Source organism: Aptenodytes forsteri, unplaced genomic scaffold (assembly GCF_000699145.1).
Source record: "Aptenodytes forsteri isolate BGI_AS27 unplaced genomic scaffold, ASM69914v1 Scaffold396, whole genome shotgun sequence".
Taxonomy (NCBI): domain Eukaryota; kingdom Metazoa; phylum Chordata; class Aves; order Sphenisciformes; family Spheniscidae; genus Aptenodytes; species Aptenodytes forsteri.
Window position 1 is genome coordinate 1,735,911 of NW_008794215.1, and position 16,956 is coordinate 1,752,866.

The window sequence follows — 16,956 nt, forward strand, 5'->3', positions numbered from 1 at the left end:
CGAGGTGCGGCCTCACCAGTGCCGAGTACAGGGGCACGATCACTTCCCTACCCCTGCTGGCCACACTATTTCTGATACAGGCCAGGATGCCATTGGCCTTCTTGGCCGCCTGGGCACACTGCCGGCTCATGATCAGCCGGCTGTCAATGAGCACCCCCAGGTCCTTTTCCGCCGGGCAGCTTTCCAGCCACTCTTCCCCAAGCCTGTAGCGTTGCATGGGGTTGTTGTGGCCGAAGTGCAGGACCCGGCACTTGGCCATGTTGAACTTCATACAGTTGGCCTGGGCCCATCGATCCAGCCTGTCCAGATCCCTCTGCTACTTTTAACAACACCTCTGCTGCTTTTAACAAATACGCAATAGAAATTTTGCCTGGTTTACCTTTATGGCATGTGGCCGAAGTGCAGGACCCGGCACTTGGCCTTGTTGAACTTCATACAGTTGGCCTCAGCCCATCGATCCAGCCTGTCCAGATCCCTCTGCTACTTTTAACAACACCTCTGCTGCTTTTAACAAATACGCAATAGAAATTTTGCCTGGTTTACCTTTATGGCATGTGGTGTATTGCACTCCAGGGAAACAGGCTTTGCTTTGGCAAAACTATCAGTAACCCTCCTTTGGGTCTGCTAGAAGCAAATATGAGGTGTACCAGGGGAACAGTTCTGATCTGAAAATTCTTTGGCAAGAATGCGTGTGGTTGATTTCAAGTAACTCTTATAAGACTCAAAACTACATTTTAGAAATTAGCTGTCTTTTATTCTTAAAGGAGTTAGCAAGTTTCAAATGAGCAGTCTCTACCGGGAAGCCTGGTAGAAGAGTGCCAACATGGAGAAAGTTCTTGGGCGAGGGCCAACTTAACAAATGCAAGCAGGCAAGCTTTGTGTCCAGACTTGTGTTTCAGCTTATGCTGATGGATTTAATGTCCTTAGAGCTCAGGCACGGAGGCATACATTGCAGCAAAAATACTACAGTACAACACGCTCAGTTTCATTCGCTGCTGTGTTTGATGTTGGAGGATTAAGGGGAGGGGAAAGGATCAACTACCCAGGATGCTCTGTTAGGAGGAGTAAGTGAATTTGATTGTCGTCAGAACTAGATTGCCATATGAGTTCTGAAAAGCGTTTGGCCCCTGAGGATAACTGCTCTAAAAATAGATTTGGAGGAGAGGTTTCTCTTGGGTCCAGTTTCGTGTTCCAGCTGAGCTGGCTTTAGGAAACTTGTTTGCTCCTGTTGCAAGACTACAGTGAGGATAAATTGTTTCTTATTCTGCCTTCAACGTTAATTTTGGAGATATCGACACACTCGCTTTGTCTGTGGAAATCGAGCACTAATGTTATGGCTGACGACACAGGTATAATCCTAACCTTTTTGTGAGCAAATAGAAAATGCGTAGTTGCAAATACTAGCTATGTCTGATTTTGTAATCAGCAAAATAACTGGCTTACTGTGGTATGTTGGTGTTTTCTAGCCAGTTTGCTGTTCTAGTCTGCATTACAGGCTGCCTCTGTTCTCTTTGATTAAATGTTCTCTGGAGTAGAGGTATTTAATGATTATGGCAGGTGGTTAATTGTAACTCAGTTTTTGCTTGAGTAGAGCACACATTAACATGAGACATTGTTTTGTCTTCAAATATCTGACTTTAAAGTTATTTTTGGAGTATGTGAAATTACTAGGTGTCTTTAATGTAAGCTAAAGTAAAAGGAAAAAGGTTTTCATACATTTTTATCTAGGCATGACTCTTAATGCGGGGTGGGTGAAGTATAGGACTTTTAAAGATTTGCCGTTGAGAAATAGATCGCGATTTAAGACTTTCTGATGTCTGCATAAAGACATCTGGTGGTGTAAGCACAGGCTTACCAGATATGGCAAGTGACCTACTTCTGACATGTCTGGCAGCATGTGCAGGGAAAGGTCTTGAATTGAGAATTAACTCTTTGGAATGAGCTCTGAGCCAGCATCAGTCCTTGCAATGTTTTGTCCTGACCCTATGCATAGGGTTATCTGTGCAGACCATAGGTAAATTTTATGTTACGTAACTTCCATTTATATTAAAGTGTTGCCTGATCAAGCTGCCATGGTTGAATTCTTAGCAGAATTTTTCAAGAGTTTTGAAAATAATTTTTCTATAAGATAGGAGGCCACAGCATAAGAATCTGTCTTTGTGACTGTCATGAATGATATTTTTATAGCAGAATCTGTTTTTGAGGGATTTGCATGAAACAGTCTTTTAGACTGGAAAAAATACGAACAGCTATGCTTGATTACTTGAATGTCTTTTTTTTTTTTTTTTCTTTTTCATTTTCCTGTTCTTCTAATAAGTAAAGCCCCTTTCTTCAGAGGGAACTAGCAGTAAACAGTAGAAAACAGTAAGGTAAATTAGTAAGTGTGAAATACAGTAAGATTCTCTTTTCTGTTTGCCTCTTCCAATACCTGGTTTTCTCTAGAACCAAACTTTTACCTGGAATCATTTAAAATGTTTTTAGCCTTAAGGTTTCATTTTAAATACGTACAGAGCTTCCCTTGACTACAGTGGAAAACAGGAGTAGCAAAGTTCTGCTGTTACATAGTATAATTGTTTATTTCCGAATATTAACATTTCCAGCTCAAGAGTACGTTAAATAATTTTCACATACAGTTGATCATATTTCTGAATGTACTGGCACATGCTGCTTGTCTTTGCCTCTATTTTCAGGCTACCTGTACATCTTTCCCACAAGAGTGATGTTATGATGAGTTATGTATACGGACCTTGCACATACATAATTAGGGTACTGTGCAGTAGCAAACGATTCATGCCTGATGTGAGGCTAAGTTGTCTCAGTTTCTCTCTGAATATTATTGGACAGCCTATACCAAGGCAACTTTTTGTTTAATATAGAAAAGAAACTAAATAGTTGGTATTTGATCTTTGTACAGAGTAGTCTTAATAAAATAATTTTTTTTTTCAATAAAATGCTGAGCTGACTAAGAGCTGAGGTGAGTCAGTTGTGGTTTTTTTTTTTTTTTATTGGTCTGAGCTCAGTATATAGCACAATGAATGTAATAAAAGGTTAGTTTATTACAGCTGCGAACCTGATGGCAAGCAGGGTCTGAACGTACTTCTGTATAATATCTATTACAGAAATAAGTCACCAGTCTCTCATTACTCATCTTTCAGAGCTATTCCATTTTATTCTAAAAAAAAATCATGTTGATATTTAGCTGTTGAGAGTTTTTTTTGTCTTTTTCTATTATCAGTGTTGATAAATACATCAAACATTACTTGCAGTTAGTATGATAAAGTTAACTCCCCGCCGTATTATATTATCACAATATTCATGACAAAGTTCCTCGAGTATTTCAAAATCTGTTAGAAATAGTTTTACTTTAATAACTAGGACTGAATGTGGCTGAACGGGCAAAGGCTGGTGCTTAGAAGGGAGTGAAGTGGAATAGGCTGGTAGATGTGAAACTGTGGCCAAGTGCCAGCCTTGCAGAAGTAGTATCAGGAGGCAGAAGAGCAGACCTTCAGCTTTGGAGAAGGGCCACAGGCATCTTCTTGGATGCCCATTTATTTACTACATATATGACTCTTTTCCTAAAATGGTCCTAAAGCAATGGACCAAGCAATTTGTGTTCTCTAGTGGTGATGCCCATTTGAAACCCCCTACCCATATGCTAGGTTGAGGACTTTCTTTTCCCAGTGGTTTGTTTTTAACTACTGTATTTTTTTTATATACGCTTACTTTCCATACATGTGGTTATAAATGAAGCTGTGATTTGCATTAAGTCTCTGTGTCATTGTTTTACCTTTATGTTCCATGGAACTGGAAGTCTAAAGGTATTCAGCGTGTAGTGAATCTCTCTGCTTGACTCTAAGCAACAGGGAAGATATTTTTAGTTGGTAGAGTGTCTGATCTTGGAGTCTTACCTTTAATATGGTTTAGATTTTAGGCTTCTTAGGCTATTTAATTTTCATGTTGATTCCGTGAGCTATTTCAACTAGCTTTGAAACTTGCTACAGAAGAAACACTTTTCTTCCAAACTGTTTCTGCTGGTCATATTGCCCTCTGGTGGCAGTTTGAGAACTGTTGGCACAAATGCAAAGCATCCCAAAAATGTTAAGCTCTGTATAAATATACACTAAAGGGGAGGAAGGGGGGATTTCCAACTAAGTTGTTAAGACAAATTACATGTGGGTTTTTGGTGTTTGGTTGGTTATAGGACTTCTACTTAGGTAATCATTGAGCTTCCCATCGTAATTCAGTGATATGAAAAGCAAGTAACAGTGGTGAAGTTAAAAACAAACAAACAAACAAACCCCTAGTAAAAAAGTTTTACTCCAATGTCTTGCATTCTGTGTAGTCATAAGAAACAAGATTTACAATTATAGCCTCAATCATAATTTTCTAACTCTTATATGAATCCATTTTCCCTACTTGTTTGCCTTACTTTAACAGAGACTAAACATGGAGGAAGCAAGAATGGAAAGAAAGAAGGCCTCTCTGGAAGCTCATTTTTCACCTGGTTTATGGTAATTGCTTTGCTGGGAGTTTGGACATCAGTAGCAGTTGTCTGGTTTGAACTTGTAGATTATGAAGAAGTTCTAGGTAAGAATTTTAAATCTTAAGATGCTTCTAATAATTATTATGATATACAGTAAATGGAGGCTGTTTTAAATTTCTAGATAGCTGAATTGTCTACTGTGGTATTTGCAAATGACCTACATGATAAGAATAGGCAATGTAGTTCAAAAAGTCCATTTTAATGCTGAACTCTATTATGATGTTAAAATGGGATTCTCATAAGAATGGAAAAGGTTATTAACATACTGCATTTATTAAAGAATTGAAGAAATCTCCAAGGATAGGTCTGGATCTCTTTGTAACATGTATGCTGCAGTTCATTTGAAATGTCAGCTGAATATGCATTGTTTCAGTTTAAGCTCTCAGAAACTTGCAGCAGTGGTTGAAAGCGGGCAGCTAATGTTACCACTCCTCTGATGGACTGTGTTGCCTATAGAGTCAGGACACCTGATCAATCATCCTCTCGTGAATGAGCTGTTGCATGACCTCAGTTTTAAGCTTATAATGGTGATAATTGTATCTCAATATGACAATGTTGAGAGTATTGTTAATATAATATCTAAGGGTGAAAATTAATGTCTCAAGTTTCAAGATGTATGTCCATAGGTAGAGCTATTGTCCCACATCTTGTAGGCTTCAACACACACTTTTGCAAGCTTTACAGCTTTACAAGTCTGTTGGTACATGCTTTTTTGATCTGGACTGATTTTAAGAGAAGCTTCTGGTTTGAAACTTAATTTGGTCTAGTGATGCAAATAATGGTTTCTATATTTTTACCATGCATGCAGCCAAAGCAAAGGATTTCCGTTATAACTTGTCAGAGGTCCTACAAGGTAGGATATTAGAGAAATAAGATTGCTTTACAGTCCCTTGACTAAAAATTTTGGTTTACTTTTTTGTTTTTAATTTTTTAGAGAATTACTATTCTTCTACAATGGCACGAAACTCAGTCGTTTCTCATCTGTCTCATTCTTCATGGTTTTGAAGATGATACAATTCTTATTTCTAGAGAATTACATTTATTCCACCGGTCTGTTGTGTTTAACCATAAACCAATAAAGATCCTTTCTAATTGATTGCTTCTGTATGATGGTGATGGCCTTATTTTTGTCTGTTCCAGATCCAAGTCTGAACTTTTTTTCCACGTAACTGTTTTCTAATTTTCTAAGTACCATATTAAGAACTATATTTCATTTTTTTTAATGGCAGTCAAGTTCTGCCTCCATTTAGAGAATGACAAATGTAATAATAAACTGGCAAACTATAAGGACTTAGAGTTCTTCTGCAAACAGCGTGCAGAATTTCAATCCTATTAAAAGTTATGTCTGAATTTTATCAAAACTAATTAGATAGCTCTCTACTCAGTGATCCCAGGACACTTCTAATCCTGGATACCATGATTCTATGCTAAAAATTCTTTTTGAATAGTAAGTGGGTTCTCCTTTTGCTTATACTTAGAGCTGGCAGAGCTGCAGTTCCAAAAATAAAAGTGAGAAGTCTGATGTATTCACCTATAGTCACCTATAAAATGATGGACAACTTTTTTGTCTGCAGTGAATGTTATACAGTTGTTAATAAAATGATGAACGTTTTTCCTTTGTCCAGGAAGTAGGTTGCTTACCTTCTATTAACTTGGCACTAAAAATTATATACTTATCTTTTTTTTCCGGAGAATTTAGAATGGCAAGAAGCATATAATCAGAAAACAAACGGTGATTATTTGATTAATTCTTGTTTTATTATTTCTTTTCCCTCAAACATGTTGAATGTTCCTTGTGAACTTAAATTTTATTCTGAGCAAAGCATGTTCACATAAAGCACATCACTTAATTACAGGTTTGTTTTAAATCTGCAAGCACCAAAATAAATGTGTGGGGGAAAAAGACTAACTTGTGTTCAGTCTGAAGTCTAGCAAATGCAGAAAGGAACTTAAAATATTTGTAATATTTTCCAGGAAATGTAAAATATGGTTAAGAAGAGTACGGCTAAAACATTTAAAAAAAGAAAGGGGGGGGGGGGGAAAAACTTGCACTGACAGTCAACGGGGGGGGGGGGTAACAACCTAGCACTGACAGTCAACAATCGCACGTTGAAAGCACTGTGCTGGAAACAAACTGCTGGATCCCTGATTCTTTCTTCTTCCTCTCTTTGCATTTCTAGGCAAGCTTGGGATATACGATGCTGATGGAGACGGAGATTTTGATGTGGAAGATGCTAAAGTATTGCTAGGCAAGTACAAACACAGGTGGAATAATTATATAATTCAGTTGTCATATTCATGTTTCATTGTTGTTTAATGTCAAAACTATTTCTGTTTTTTCCTAATTGAAGAACTTAAATCAATTTAATTGTGGTGGGTTTTTTTTCTTAATGCAAGTTGGAGGATTGTGTGTGCAACTTGTAGCAAGTTGTGTTCTTCTAGTATACCAATGTAAGTGGAAAGCATTTAGTTACTTACAGGATGATTTTGAAGTTAGGTTGTGGATGCTGCTGTATCGACTGTTGAAAAGATGGTTGTGATTATTAATAAATTTCTCAGATGCAGGTCTTAAGATGCTTCAAGAATTAAAACATTGTTTATGTTAACATGTTAAGCTAGGTCCATTTTAAAATGACTTCCAGCAGGTCTTTGTACTACTTAGATGACTGTTTAGTGTATTTTTGTACTGTCTTTCCTCTATTCCGAGTTCTCCACTGTTCACTTTCTTTGCCCTTCAGAAATCCTACATGACATGGATTTTTCTTCTTTGATGTTGAAACACTGGGTTTAGGTTTCTGTTCCTTGTAGTTTGGGGGAATGTCTTTCTGCTCACGATGTATCTTCAAAGAGAAATTTCAATCACTAGACATGCTTCGTGATATTGCCCTTCTACCTACTTCTAGCTTCACAATCAAGCATTGGAGACGTAATTCTTGCATACCTGATGTTAGAAAGTTTTTAGTTTTCTTTTAATTGATTTGTTCAAATGTAAACCTATTCTGAGCACACAAACCTAGCAAGTTAAACAAATAAACAAAACAACAAAAAACCCCAGCATAGTAAGGGAGACAAGGGCAAAGTGGAGTGTCTCAAACTAGTCAAAGTTATCAATAGTATATCAATAATATATTAGAATCATAGAAGCATAGAATCGTTTAGGTTGGAAAAGACCTTTAAGATCATCGAGTCCAACCGTTAACCTAGCACTGCCAAGTCCATCACTAAACCATGTCCCTAATTAGGATGTTATGGCTTGCTATTTGAAACTCATACTCCATCAAATCAGTTTATCATCAGTTTATTTTTCCCCACTTATGTTTGCAGAAATAAGCAAGTCTTTTTGGGGGGTTCATTTGTTTAATCCCTTCATGGTTAAAGAAAACTCATGCAATCAAGATTACTGAACCAGTTTGCAGTGGTGTGAATGTGAGAGGCACTCCAAAGAATCTCCTGTGCTCCGAGTGACTTCAGAGCTACAGATTGCGTGTTAATTATAAATGGTGAATAAGATAATACTTTGTATAGTTATAATCCTCATCTTTCTCTGTCTATTATGTAGTGTATAGAAAGTGGATATCAATCTTTTGTGGGTCATATTATTTGGATTCAGATTGCCAAGGTGGTAGCCAGAAACATGCTGCTGCTTTGTTACATCTCTGTTTTATGCAAGTTGATATAGCTGGGAATTCTGCCAGTACATGACAGTGTTTCTATTATAAGCTTGTCTTATCATGCATTTAAACCTTATACTTCAAATGTGACATTAGAAGGTCACAGATCAAAAGTTATTTTTATTCTTTTTGAATACTTGCTTAGAAATATTATTTAATCTCATTTAAGTTTAAGAATATTTTCTGCAGTACAAAGAAAATGGTAAATTTTGAAAAGTTACATGACTGATAAAAATTATGAATACAAAAATAAGTTTTTTCTAATAACTAGCTTGTAATATTAACTGAAGTTCCCAGTATATTATTGTGCTTGTTTGTATTTAACATTTAATATGAACTAAAAAATGAACACCACTATGCAGACTGAAATTATTTCATTGATGCAGAAACTGGAAGACTAGATTCCCTCTTGAGGAATTTGTCTTCCAGAATTAAGTCTTTGTAGTAAAGAAAAACAGATAGTAAGCCTGTATTCAACTGCATTAGGGTAACTTTCTAAATATTGAATGCATATCTCCTTTTATATTTTATTTGTGAGGATTTTGTTAGTACATATGCTGTGTTTGAAGACTTGTTACTTTCTGGGATTTTTCTCTCGGTCAGCCTACCATAAAAGCAAGTGGTTTCTCTGCTAATTTAATATTGACTTAAAAAGGAGATACTACTGTTTGATGTTTAGTGCTAGGAAGTCATATGCTTTTTTCTTTTCTGTTCTTTAGCTATTACTAAACTACTGTATATTGAAATGTGGCATGTACAGTGGTTTAATGTTGTCCACTTCCATAATCTTTAGTTTTCACTACAAATTTAAAGATTTAATTTGCATATTAATGATAAATATATTTTTAAGTTAATTTAATTTTGAGAAATGCTTCTACTAGTGTGAGTTTATTTTATATTTGAAAGAATGGTTTAGTAGCTGATAACTTAGTAGTTTTCTGTACTGCTTGGGCACACCTAAATAGAAGAATTAAAATTTATTATTTTATTTTTTGTATGTATAAGGTATGATAGGGTCTGTTCTTTTTATTTGTCGAAATCAAAGGAGGTTTGATGATTAAGTTCTCTTGAGGTATTTGTGTAATTTTAAAAACTATGTGCAAGCAGTGCGTTCTTCCCCTCTTCCCCACGCCCCCTCCCCAAGTAAGGGGGGGGGAACACACCACCTAAAACCCAACCAGCCAACCAACCCCAAATATTTGTTGAGTTAGTTTTGTATCCATTTATAAAAAAAAAAATTATCCAGGGTGGAAATGCAAACTCGTTGAAGCTAGTCTGCAGTTATCTTGCAGATTCTTTCTTTTTCACTGGTATTTGTGAGGTTCTGTTTACTGAATTCCTTTTGGTAATGGGAAGAGAGGCTTCTTAATCTGCTCCTTTGAGGGCTGCTGTTATCAGTAGTTCTCTTCCCACTTTTTGTCCACCTCACTCTGATTGTTCTTTGAAAGAAGTTACTCTTCTCAGGAGGAGTGTTATACCTCTGTACTTGAGAACCGAGTACAGAGAAACAGTGGCTTTAGTAGTATTACAAAAAAATGCATGTATAGGGAGTACCAGTGTCTGTTGTGATAGAATCTTTGGAGCCGAGCCATTTTTTATACTTCAGTCCTTTTTAACAAGCAACAATATCCTGAGAAATTCTACCTAAATGGCTGCAGGGGTTAGTACAATTTTGGGACTGCAGCTACAGAAAGTCATCAATATATCATTCTTGTGCATTTAGTTCAGAGTAGTCTGGCTATGCAGAAAATGGAAAAAACCTGACCTAGTGTATCAACAAACAAAGGGTAGTAAACAGTAGAATCCAAGCTTCTGTAAACCAAGTTTTTTTCCCCTGGTTTACCTATAGTAGAAAAAGATGTTTGCAAGTAGATGTACAAAGATTGCACATTCAGAAAATCTGTGGTGATAAAATAGGAGTTAAAAGAATGCTTTTGTATGGTACAACTGTTTAGGATAAGCTTCATGTTCTTACCTATTTTTCTCATGTTCAATTGTAGCACCTTCAAATATTAAAAGCTTGCACATGCTCATTCTCGTAAAAGATGTTTGCAGGAGAAAAAAGGCTTTGTCTCGTTAAATGAATGTAGGCAAGCCCTCCTCCCCATTTGGTTATGGTAACACTGTTGAATAGATAAAGATTTTGACTCCCTCGATTACTGTTTGATTTCAATTGTAATGTTTAGACTTCTCTTGAAATAAAATAGTTATTTCCCATGAGACTGATTTAGCATGGTATGGCTACCTGATTGGGCAGTTCCATTTTTGTCACCATTTTCACCACTTCTTACCATGCTTATGTGGGCTTATATTATCAGTACGTGAGTTTTACTTTGAAAGCAGTTCTTCTTGATTATGGGGATGAATGAAGACCAAAAACAGTTTGAGTGTTAGTTTGTTTTTTTTTTTTAATTTTAACTCTTTCTAAGAAAAAAAACCATAAATACATGAAATAATGTGTTACTTTCTGTAACTCAAGCTGAAGTGTCTTTTTTTTTTTTTTTTTGAACCCTTCGATTCAAAGGCCGTTATATTAATCTTGGATAGTTTTTGTGAAGAATTGTAAAGAAAGGATTTGGGGTTTTGTTGTTTGGTGGTTTTTATGGTAAAGACTATAAGATGTATTCTTCCAGTTTCTGTGGTTCCCTTTGGTGTCCTAATCTTTTCAAAGAAAATATGCTGTTATACTCCATGTTATATTTTATAAAGATAATTGCCCAAGAGTCTTATTCTTAACTTAGTGGAAGAACAGGGGCATCTATGTGGTTCTTCACGTGCTTACAGAAATGCTGTCTAAAGCCTGGGGTCTTCTGTGAGTGGTGTTTTGGTTTTTTTTTCTTTAATGCCAGATTCCAACAGAATAGAATGATACAAGTGTTTATAATTCTGTGCTTATAACATAGAGATTTTTTTTTCTTTTTTTTTTAGATTCAGGTTTCCATTCTTAAATTGAGATTTCTTTCTTCAGTAAAATATACTTACTTTGGTTTATGTCTTTGCATCTTGCTTGGTCCAAATTTTGAAAGCAAATTAGAATGATGACTGACTAATGTGCATAAAGTTAAGTCTATAAAATTTAATTTTTATAGAACTAAGCCATGGAAGAAGTTGGAGAGGGATATTTATAATACCTTGATTGCCTCCTGGATTCAATCTGTCATTTTTAAACCTTTGGGCTATCCAGTGAAAAATTAAAGAGAATGGCTGGTCACTCAAGTAGAGGTTCTGGACATCCAGGTACAAGGATGTGGAACATCATGGACTTGGAAGTTTCCTCAGAATTATCATTGATACTTTCACTATGTGCTGTAAGAAAAACGTGTTGAAATGTGTTAAATGTCTCTGCCATGAACTCCTCTATCTTGAATGTTTCATTAACCGGCACCTAATAATGCTTTGTAGTCTGCATGTGCAACATGTTCACTTAATTTTATGTCTCAACAATGTCTTCACCCTTAGCCCACTTTTCTGCTTCTCCTTCTGACACAAACGAAGGTTTGGTCTGGTTAGAAGTGGGGGAAATTCCTCCCTCTCCCGCTTTAAAGCTTACCAATAATTGGCGTTTGTCATTGCTTGATCATTCTGTTGTACTTTTCCCAGAATGGAAAAGTTGAAATGTTATTTAATAATAACTGTAAAACAGTGGATTTTAATACAAAACAACAGGAGGAAAAAGAGAGCATTAATCATGGCTTATTTGTATTTTACAAACACCGGTTAGATCAGTGGGTCTTGTAGCCCAAGATAACAGCTCCTGGTATCAGAGAGTTTAGAAGTGACGAGCTCTTTCTTCGCTGCTCTGGCCATCTCTACTTTAGCTGTCTTTAGTCTGCTTTAGATTTTCTATGTAACAATACATACACCTTTTATACCGGCTACCTTAATTTTTATCTAGTGTTCTGTATATCCTCAGCTTTGGAATTAATTCCTGAGGATCAAGTATATCATGTAGAATATATATCACAGAAAAAAATGATTGAGAAGCATGTTAAAAAAACCAAACAAGCAAACAAACTGCAAAACAGTTCCCCCAGCAATTAGAGTCCTCACTTCTAAGCAAAATCAAAATTCTGCATGGTAGAATAAATGTTATCCTTAACAGTATGTCTGTGACAAGTTTGTTTAAATACTGTTTGCTTTTAAATGTTATTCTCAGCTATCAGTTGCAAGCTCTCAAATTTGAACATGATGGTTTAAAAAAAAAAAGGCAAATTGGATGATTTTAAGTCGTGGAGGATTACTGTTAAAAAAACTGTCTAAAGGTAAATGCTGCGGCAAGAAAACTGAACATAAATGGATTTGGTTTTAGGACTAGGAAGAAGGGAAAGCAAAGCTGCCGCCTTTTTTTAAGTTTTTGGCATAATATTGTGCATGTTTATTGTCCAAATTATAGTCTGTACTTTGAAAGATTCAAATTTCTTAACATATTTCTATTTCCTAATTAGCATTCCTGTAAAGACTGCTGTCTGTGACATGAGATGTCTTTCACAGATCCTCCTTTTACAGTTTCCTCTTTCCACCTAACTGCTGTCTCTCTCTCTTTTTTTTTTTTTTTTTCCCTCCTTCCCCCTCTCTCTCTCTCTTTCCTCTATTCTTGTGTAGGCCTGACCAAAGATGGCAGTAATGAAAATATTGATTCCCTTGAGGAAGTCCTTAATATTTTAGCAGAGGAAAGCTCTGATTGGTTTTATGGCTTTCTCTCATTTCTCTATGATGTATTGACTCCTTTTGAAATACTAGAAGAAGAAGAGAGCGAAGCTGCAGATGATGTTGATGGTACGTCACAGAATGAAGGGGTTCAGGGAAAAAAGACTTGTGTTATTTTGGATTTACAGAACCAGTGACTGAGAGACTAATTTGATTGGCTTTCGAAAATGTCCATGAAATCATCAGTCTTAATATAACAGGAATTTATGGCATTGAGGGGAAACTCCCAAATGGACGCTATAAAGATTGAACTAAAGTCAGCCATGCAATGTAGTTTCGTTAGTTGAAAGCCTTTCAGTGGCTTTTCCATTTTTGTGACAGGACGACAAATACTACACAGTTGTGTAAATATGTAGAATAAAATGTGTATCTGCGGTTGTGTAGTTGGTTTCTGTATGTGCTTCAATTTGTGCATTTGGTGCACAAAGCTAAGTGTAATAACCTCTACTGTTAACACTATAACATTTGTCCTTCCAGCAAACATTAACTGAAACATTTTGTAACAGCTTTGATTGTAAAGTATTCTGGCATGACTGCATTATGTAAATACATATTTATATGTTAATCCTTAATATAGACATGACAATGATAATTCTCTTGTGAAATATAATTTTAATAAATAATTTATTTTGTGATTCACTGATTTCTTAGATAGATTCTTTTTACCTGTTCAAATAAAAGCACTTCATTTAAAAGTGCTTGAAAATTTTACAGAAACATTTATTTCTAAGTTAGCTGACATTTGTTGTATTCAGAAGATATGATGTCACTATATGGTTTATTCCCACTGATTTGTCTGTTTTCAAACTAAGTTTTCAGTCTTTTTTTTAATATAACAATCACACCACAAGGGCTGTTCTAAATTTGTTTGAGTTTTTTTAAGGTGGGCCTTTTATGAAAGTGGGAAGCTGTGATAATGTATTTCTAATGTAATACTGAATATATTAAAGACTAATTGGAAATTAGAATGTAATGTCTTCTATTCCTTGCTAAATTCAAGAACTTAATGTAGTTTTGCAAATTTTAATCCTTTTCCTGTAAAACTGTTTTACAACAGTTGTTCCAAAAATATTTTTCATGTACATGAATTCTGTCTGCTATCATAAAGTTATTGGTATAGAAAGGGGAGTTTATAATTGTGTTCTGCAGTTTGTATCAGGTACTAAAAGCTGAAACTGAGCTGTCATTTTAATACATGAATAGTGTACTCAATCAGATTATTATTAAAATTATATGAAATTGTTTATTGTGATGCCTGCTATGCTTAAGTTTATATCTGTTTCCCATATAAAGTTTATACTCACATTTTAACACTAGTGGATGCAGGCTGAAATTTTAACCGGTTTTCAAATTAAATGAATTTTCACTTGCTTTGGCATGGCAATTTTAAAGCATTTTGACATGCCTGTTTCAAAAAAGCTTTCATTAAATCATCCAACTCAGGGTTCTACTCAATCTTTAAAAAGTAATAAAAAAGAAAAAGTGTTAGTGTTAAGCAAGTGAAGTGGTTAAAAAAAAAAAACAACCACCTCACAACTTTTTTTTTAATACTGCTGCTTAAGATTTACAAATGAACTAGATCCACATAAACATTTTCTTCCAAATATTTGAGGATTAGGTTATAAGAAAGTTAATAACACGTAAATTTAATGTTTTTTAGTATGAGATATATGAAGCATAAGGCAAAGAAAATAAACCCCCCGTACATTATGAAAATAAATGCTAGTAGATCTGTGGAATATTACTGAGAAGTTTCTTAGCAAGTGGAAGAAACTTGCAAAGTATCTGAGACGTAGGAAATAAGCAAGCTTGGTTTGTTTTGTTTGGGTTTTTTCTCCTCTCAATTTTAGAAGCAGATTTGAATTAGAACTAAGAGTTTCATCACTATTGTAGGATAATAATAATGTCTCTCAGTATGAATTAGAAAAATTGTCATGGAACATTGAATTCTATTGTAGATGCTTCAGTAATGGAACTAGATAGCCAAAAAGAGGAAGAAAACATGTACTATGAGAATTCTGTATCATGAAGTTTATACCAAATAGTTAAAATACACATTGATAATCTGATGAAGTTTCAAGTGAAACAGAGTTAAACAGATTGCTTGAACCATGACAAAGCTGCAGGCACTGAAATAGATAATGGTTACATCAGTTTAACTTGGGCTAGGGAGATGACATGCAGGCCAAGAAAGTTCTGATTTGATATCATAGAAGTTCCTTGTTGATTTTAAGTGTGTGGAAGTCTGCTCAAAAACAATTATAATGTGAATAAAGAATTTGTAGGAGGAGAAAAAGGGATGGGGGGGGGAAGACCTAGGGGAAATACTAACAGTAAATAACTTTCTAGAGTGTTTAGTTTCCAGAATACAGTTTTTTTTCAGAAGTGTTCACTCTTGCCTGGTGTTGTTCCTGTTGAATTACAAATTATACCCTCACCAGTGGTGAACAGAGCTGTCAAGGCTCTCCTGAAGTTTGGGACAGAAGAGTTTGATTTTAATGAATTGCATTAATTGTTGTGATTGCAAGCAGGACTTGGCTAGTAAGGGTGCTAATAAGATTTAGATGAATCTTCAGTTATATTGGCATGGCAGTTTTTCTAAAAAAAGCATTTTAACAGCAAAAAAGTTAAGCTGAGTATGATATGCAAATAAGCAAGGAAAACTGAACTATAGCTCAACTTTTGCTTCTAAGTCTACACAAAGTGTTTGAAGTTAGAGGAAATTGAAACCTAAATTTTTAGTTTGATTTGTGGTGACTATCAGTTATATAAAATACAGTCAGCATATTAATGTTTTAAAAGTAGTCTAGAAAACTTTTGAAGTGGTTTTAAACTGTAGATAGAAAGCTGTAGCGGCTTTGCCTTCTGATATTATTTTAGAATAATTATTTCAGAAGGCAAAGCTGCTGTTTTCTACCTACAGTTTTTGGTTTGAGAATTTGAAATAGGAGCAAATTAGTAGCAAACCTTGTTTTTAATGAGGAAAATATATTGTTTAAGTGATAGGAACTTCCTAGGTTTTGTAGCTAGTAAAGAATGAAAATTTAGTGATTTTATGTTAAATTGAACACGGAGGTTTCATTAGCTACCTTCATATTCCTTACAGGTCATTTATATTAAATTTCACAGAGCTGCAGAAGTAAATGTCTGTGACTAAAGTTGTAGTCTTCCAGTTTGGCCATCTTTTTTAGAAATAGTCAGGATGTTTTGCTTTGCCATTTTCTAGTGTTGGTAAATGTTTGATATTTTAACTGCCAGTCTTCAGCAGATGTTTACAACCTTCAAACAAAATACTTCATTAACCTTTGTAGCATAAGCTCTTGCTTGATTTGTTGTGATACTAATGTAAAGAAGTTGTAGGGGAAAAAACCTTGAATACCCATATATCTGAAATGGCTGAGAACTTATAGGAGGTTTGAACCCCAGATTTCTGTGACCACCTTCAACAATATTTAATTTTAAAGTAAGACAGTGTTTTTTGGGGGGGGGGGGGATCACAAGGCTCATAATATATAGAATAACTTAGAATTGAACAGAATAAACAGAAAATTCTTATTGCAACAACTTTTTTTTCCTCAAAAAATGAGCTTTATTGAGAGCGTGTTCAATCTTACGCTCTTGAAATTTGTTTCAACGTCAGTGAATAAGTCTTACCACCTGTAGGTTTCATTTTATGGTAATTTTGCATTATTGTTTATAGTCTCCATTGACTGGCCTTAGAAGAAATTGACTTTTTATGACAGTTATTCATATAGGTTACAGTTGGATGGAGGGGTAGAAGAAGAATGCATTGAAGCACTAGAAGGATTTTCGTTTCATTTCATAATCGTTAATGGTTAAATGGGGGGGGGGAAACACATTGTAAACATGACTTTTGAGAGCTGGGGAAAGCTGTTGCGTACAGTTCAGTCATTTTGGACAGATGCATACTATTTTCCCTATTCAGTTGCCATCAGTTAAGCAGCTATCGTAATGATAGCACAGCAGCATGAAATACATTAAATACTATCTTTCGTATGGTCAGTTAGGATTGAT

General features: G+C 35.3%; 1 protein-coding gene across 3 annotated transcripts in view; it reads left to right on the plus strand.

Moving 5' to 3' along the window:
* ASPH (aspartate beta-hydroxylase) overlaps window positions 1-16,956 on the plus strand; it is a 109,315-nt gene that overhangs the window by 7,962 nt on the left and 84,397 nt on the right. Inside the window, exons 1-3 of one of the 3 annotated variants that reach the window (XM_009285445.2) lie at window positions 972-1,349; window positions 4,438-4,587; window positions 6,724-6,792. In XM_009285445.2, the coding sequence (XP_009283720.1) occupies window positions 1,334-1,349; window positions 4,438-4,587; window positions 6,724-6,792 (235 nt within the window). In that variant the 5' untranslated portion in view covers window positions 972-1,333. Of the gene's footprint in view, window positions 1-971; window positions 1,350-4,437; window positions 4,588-6,723; window positions 6,793-16,956 lie in introns of those variants that run through there. The other 2 variants (XM_009285459.2, XM_009285452.2) reach the window with 2 other exon arrangements.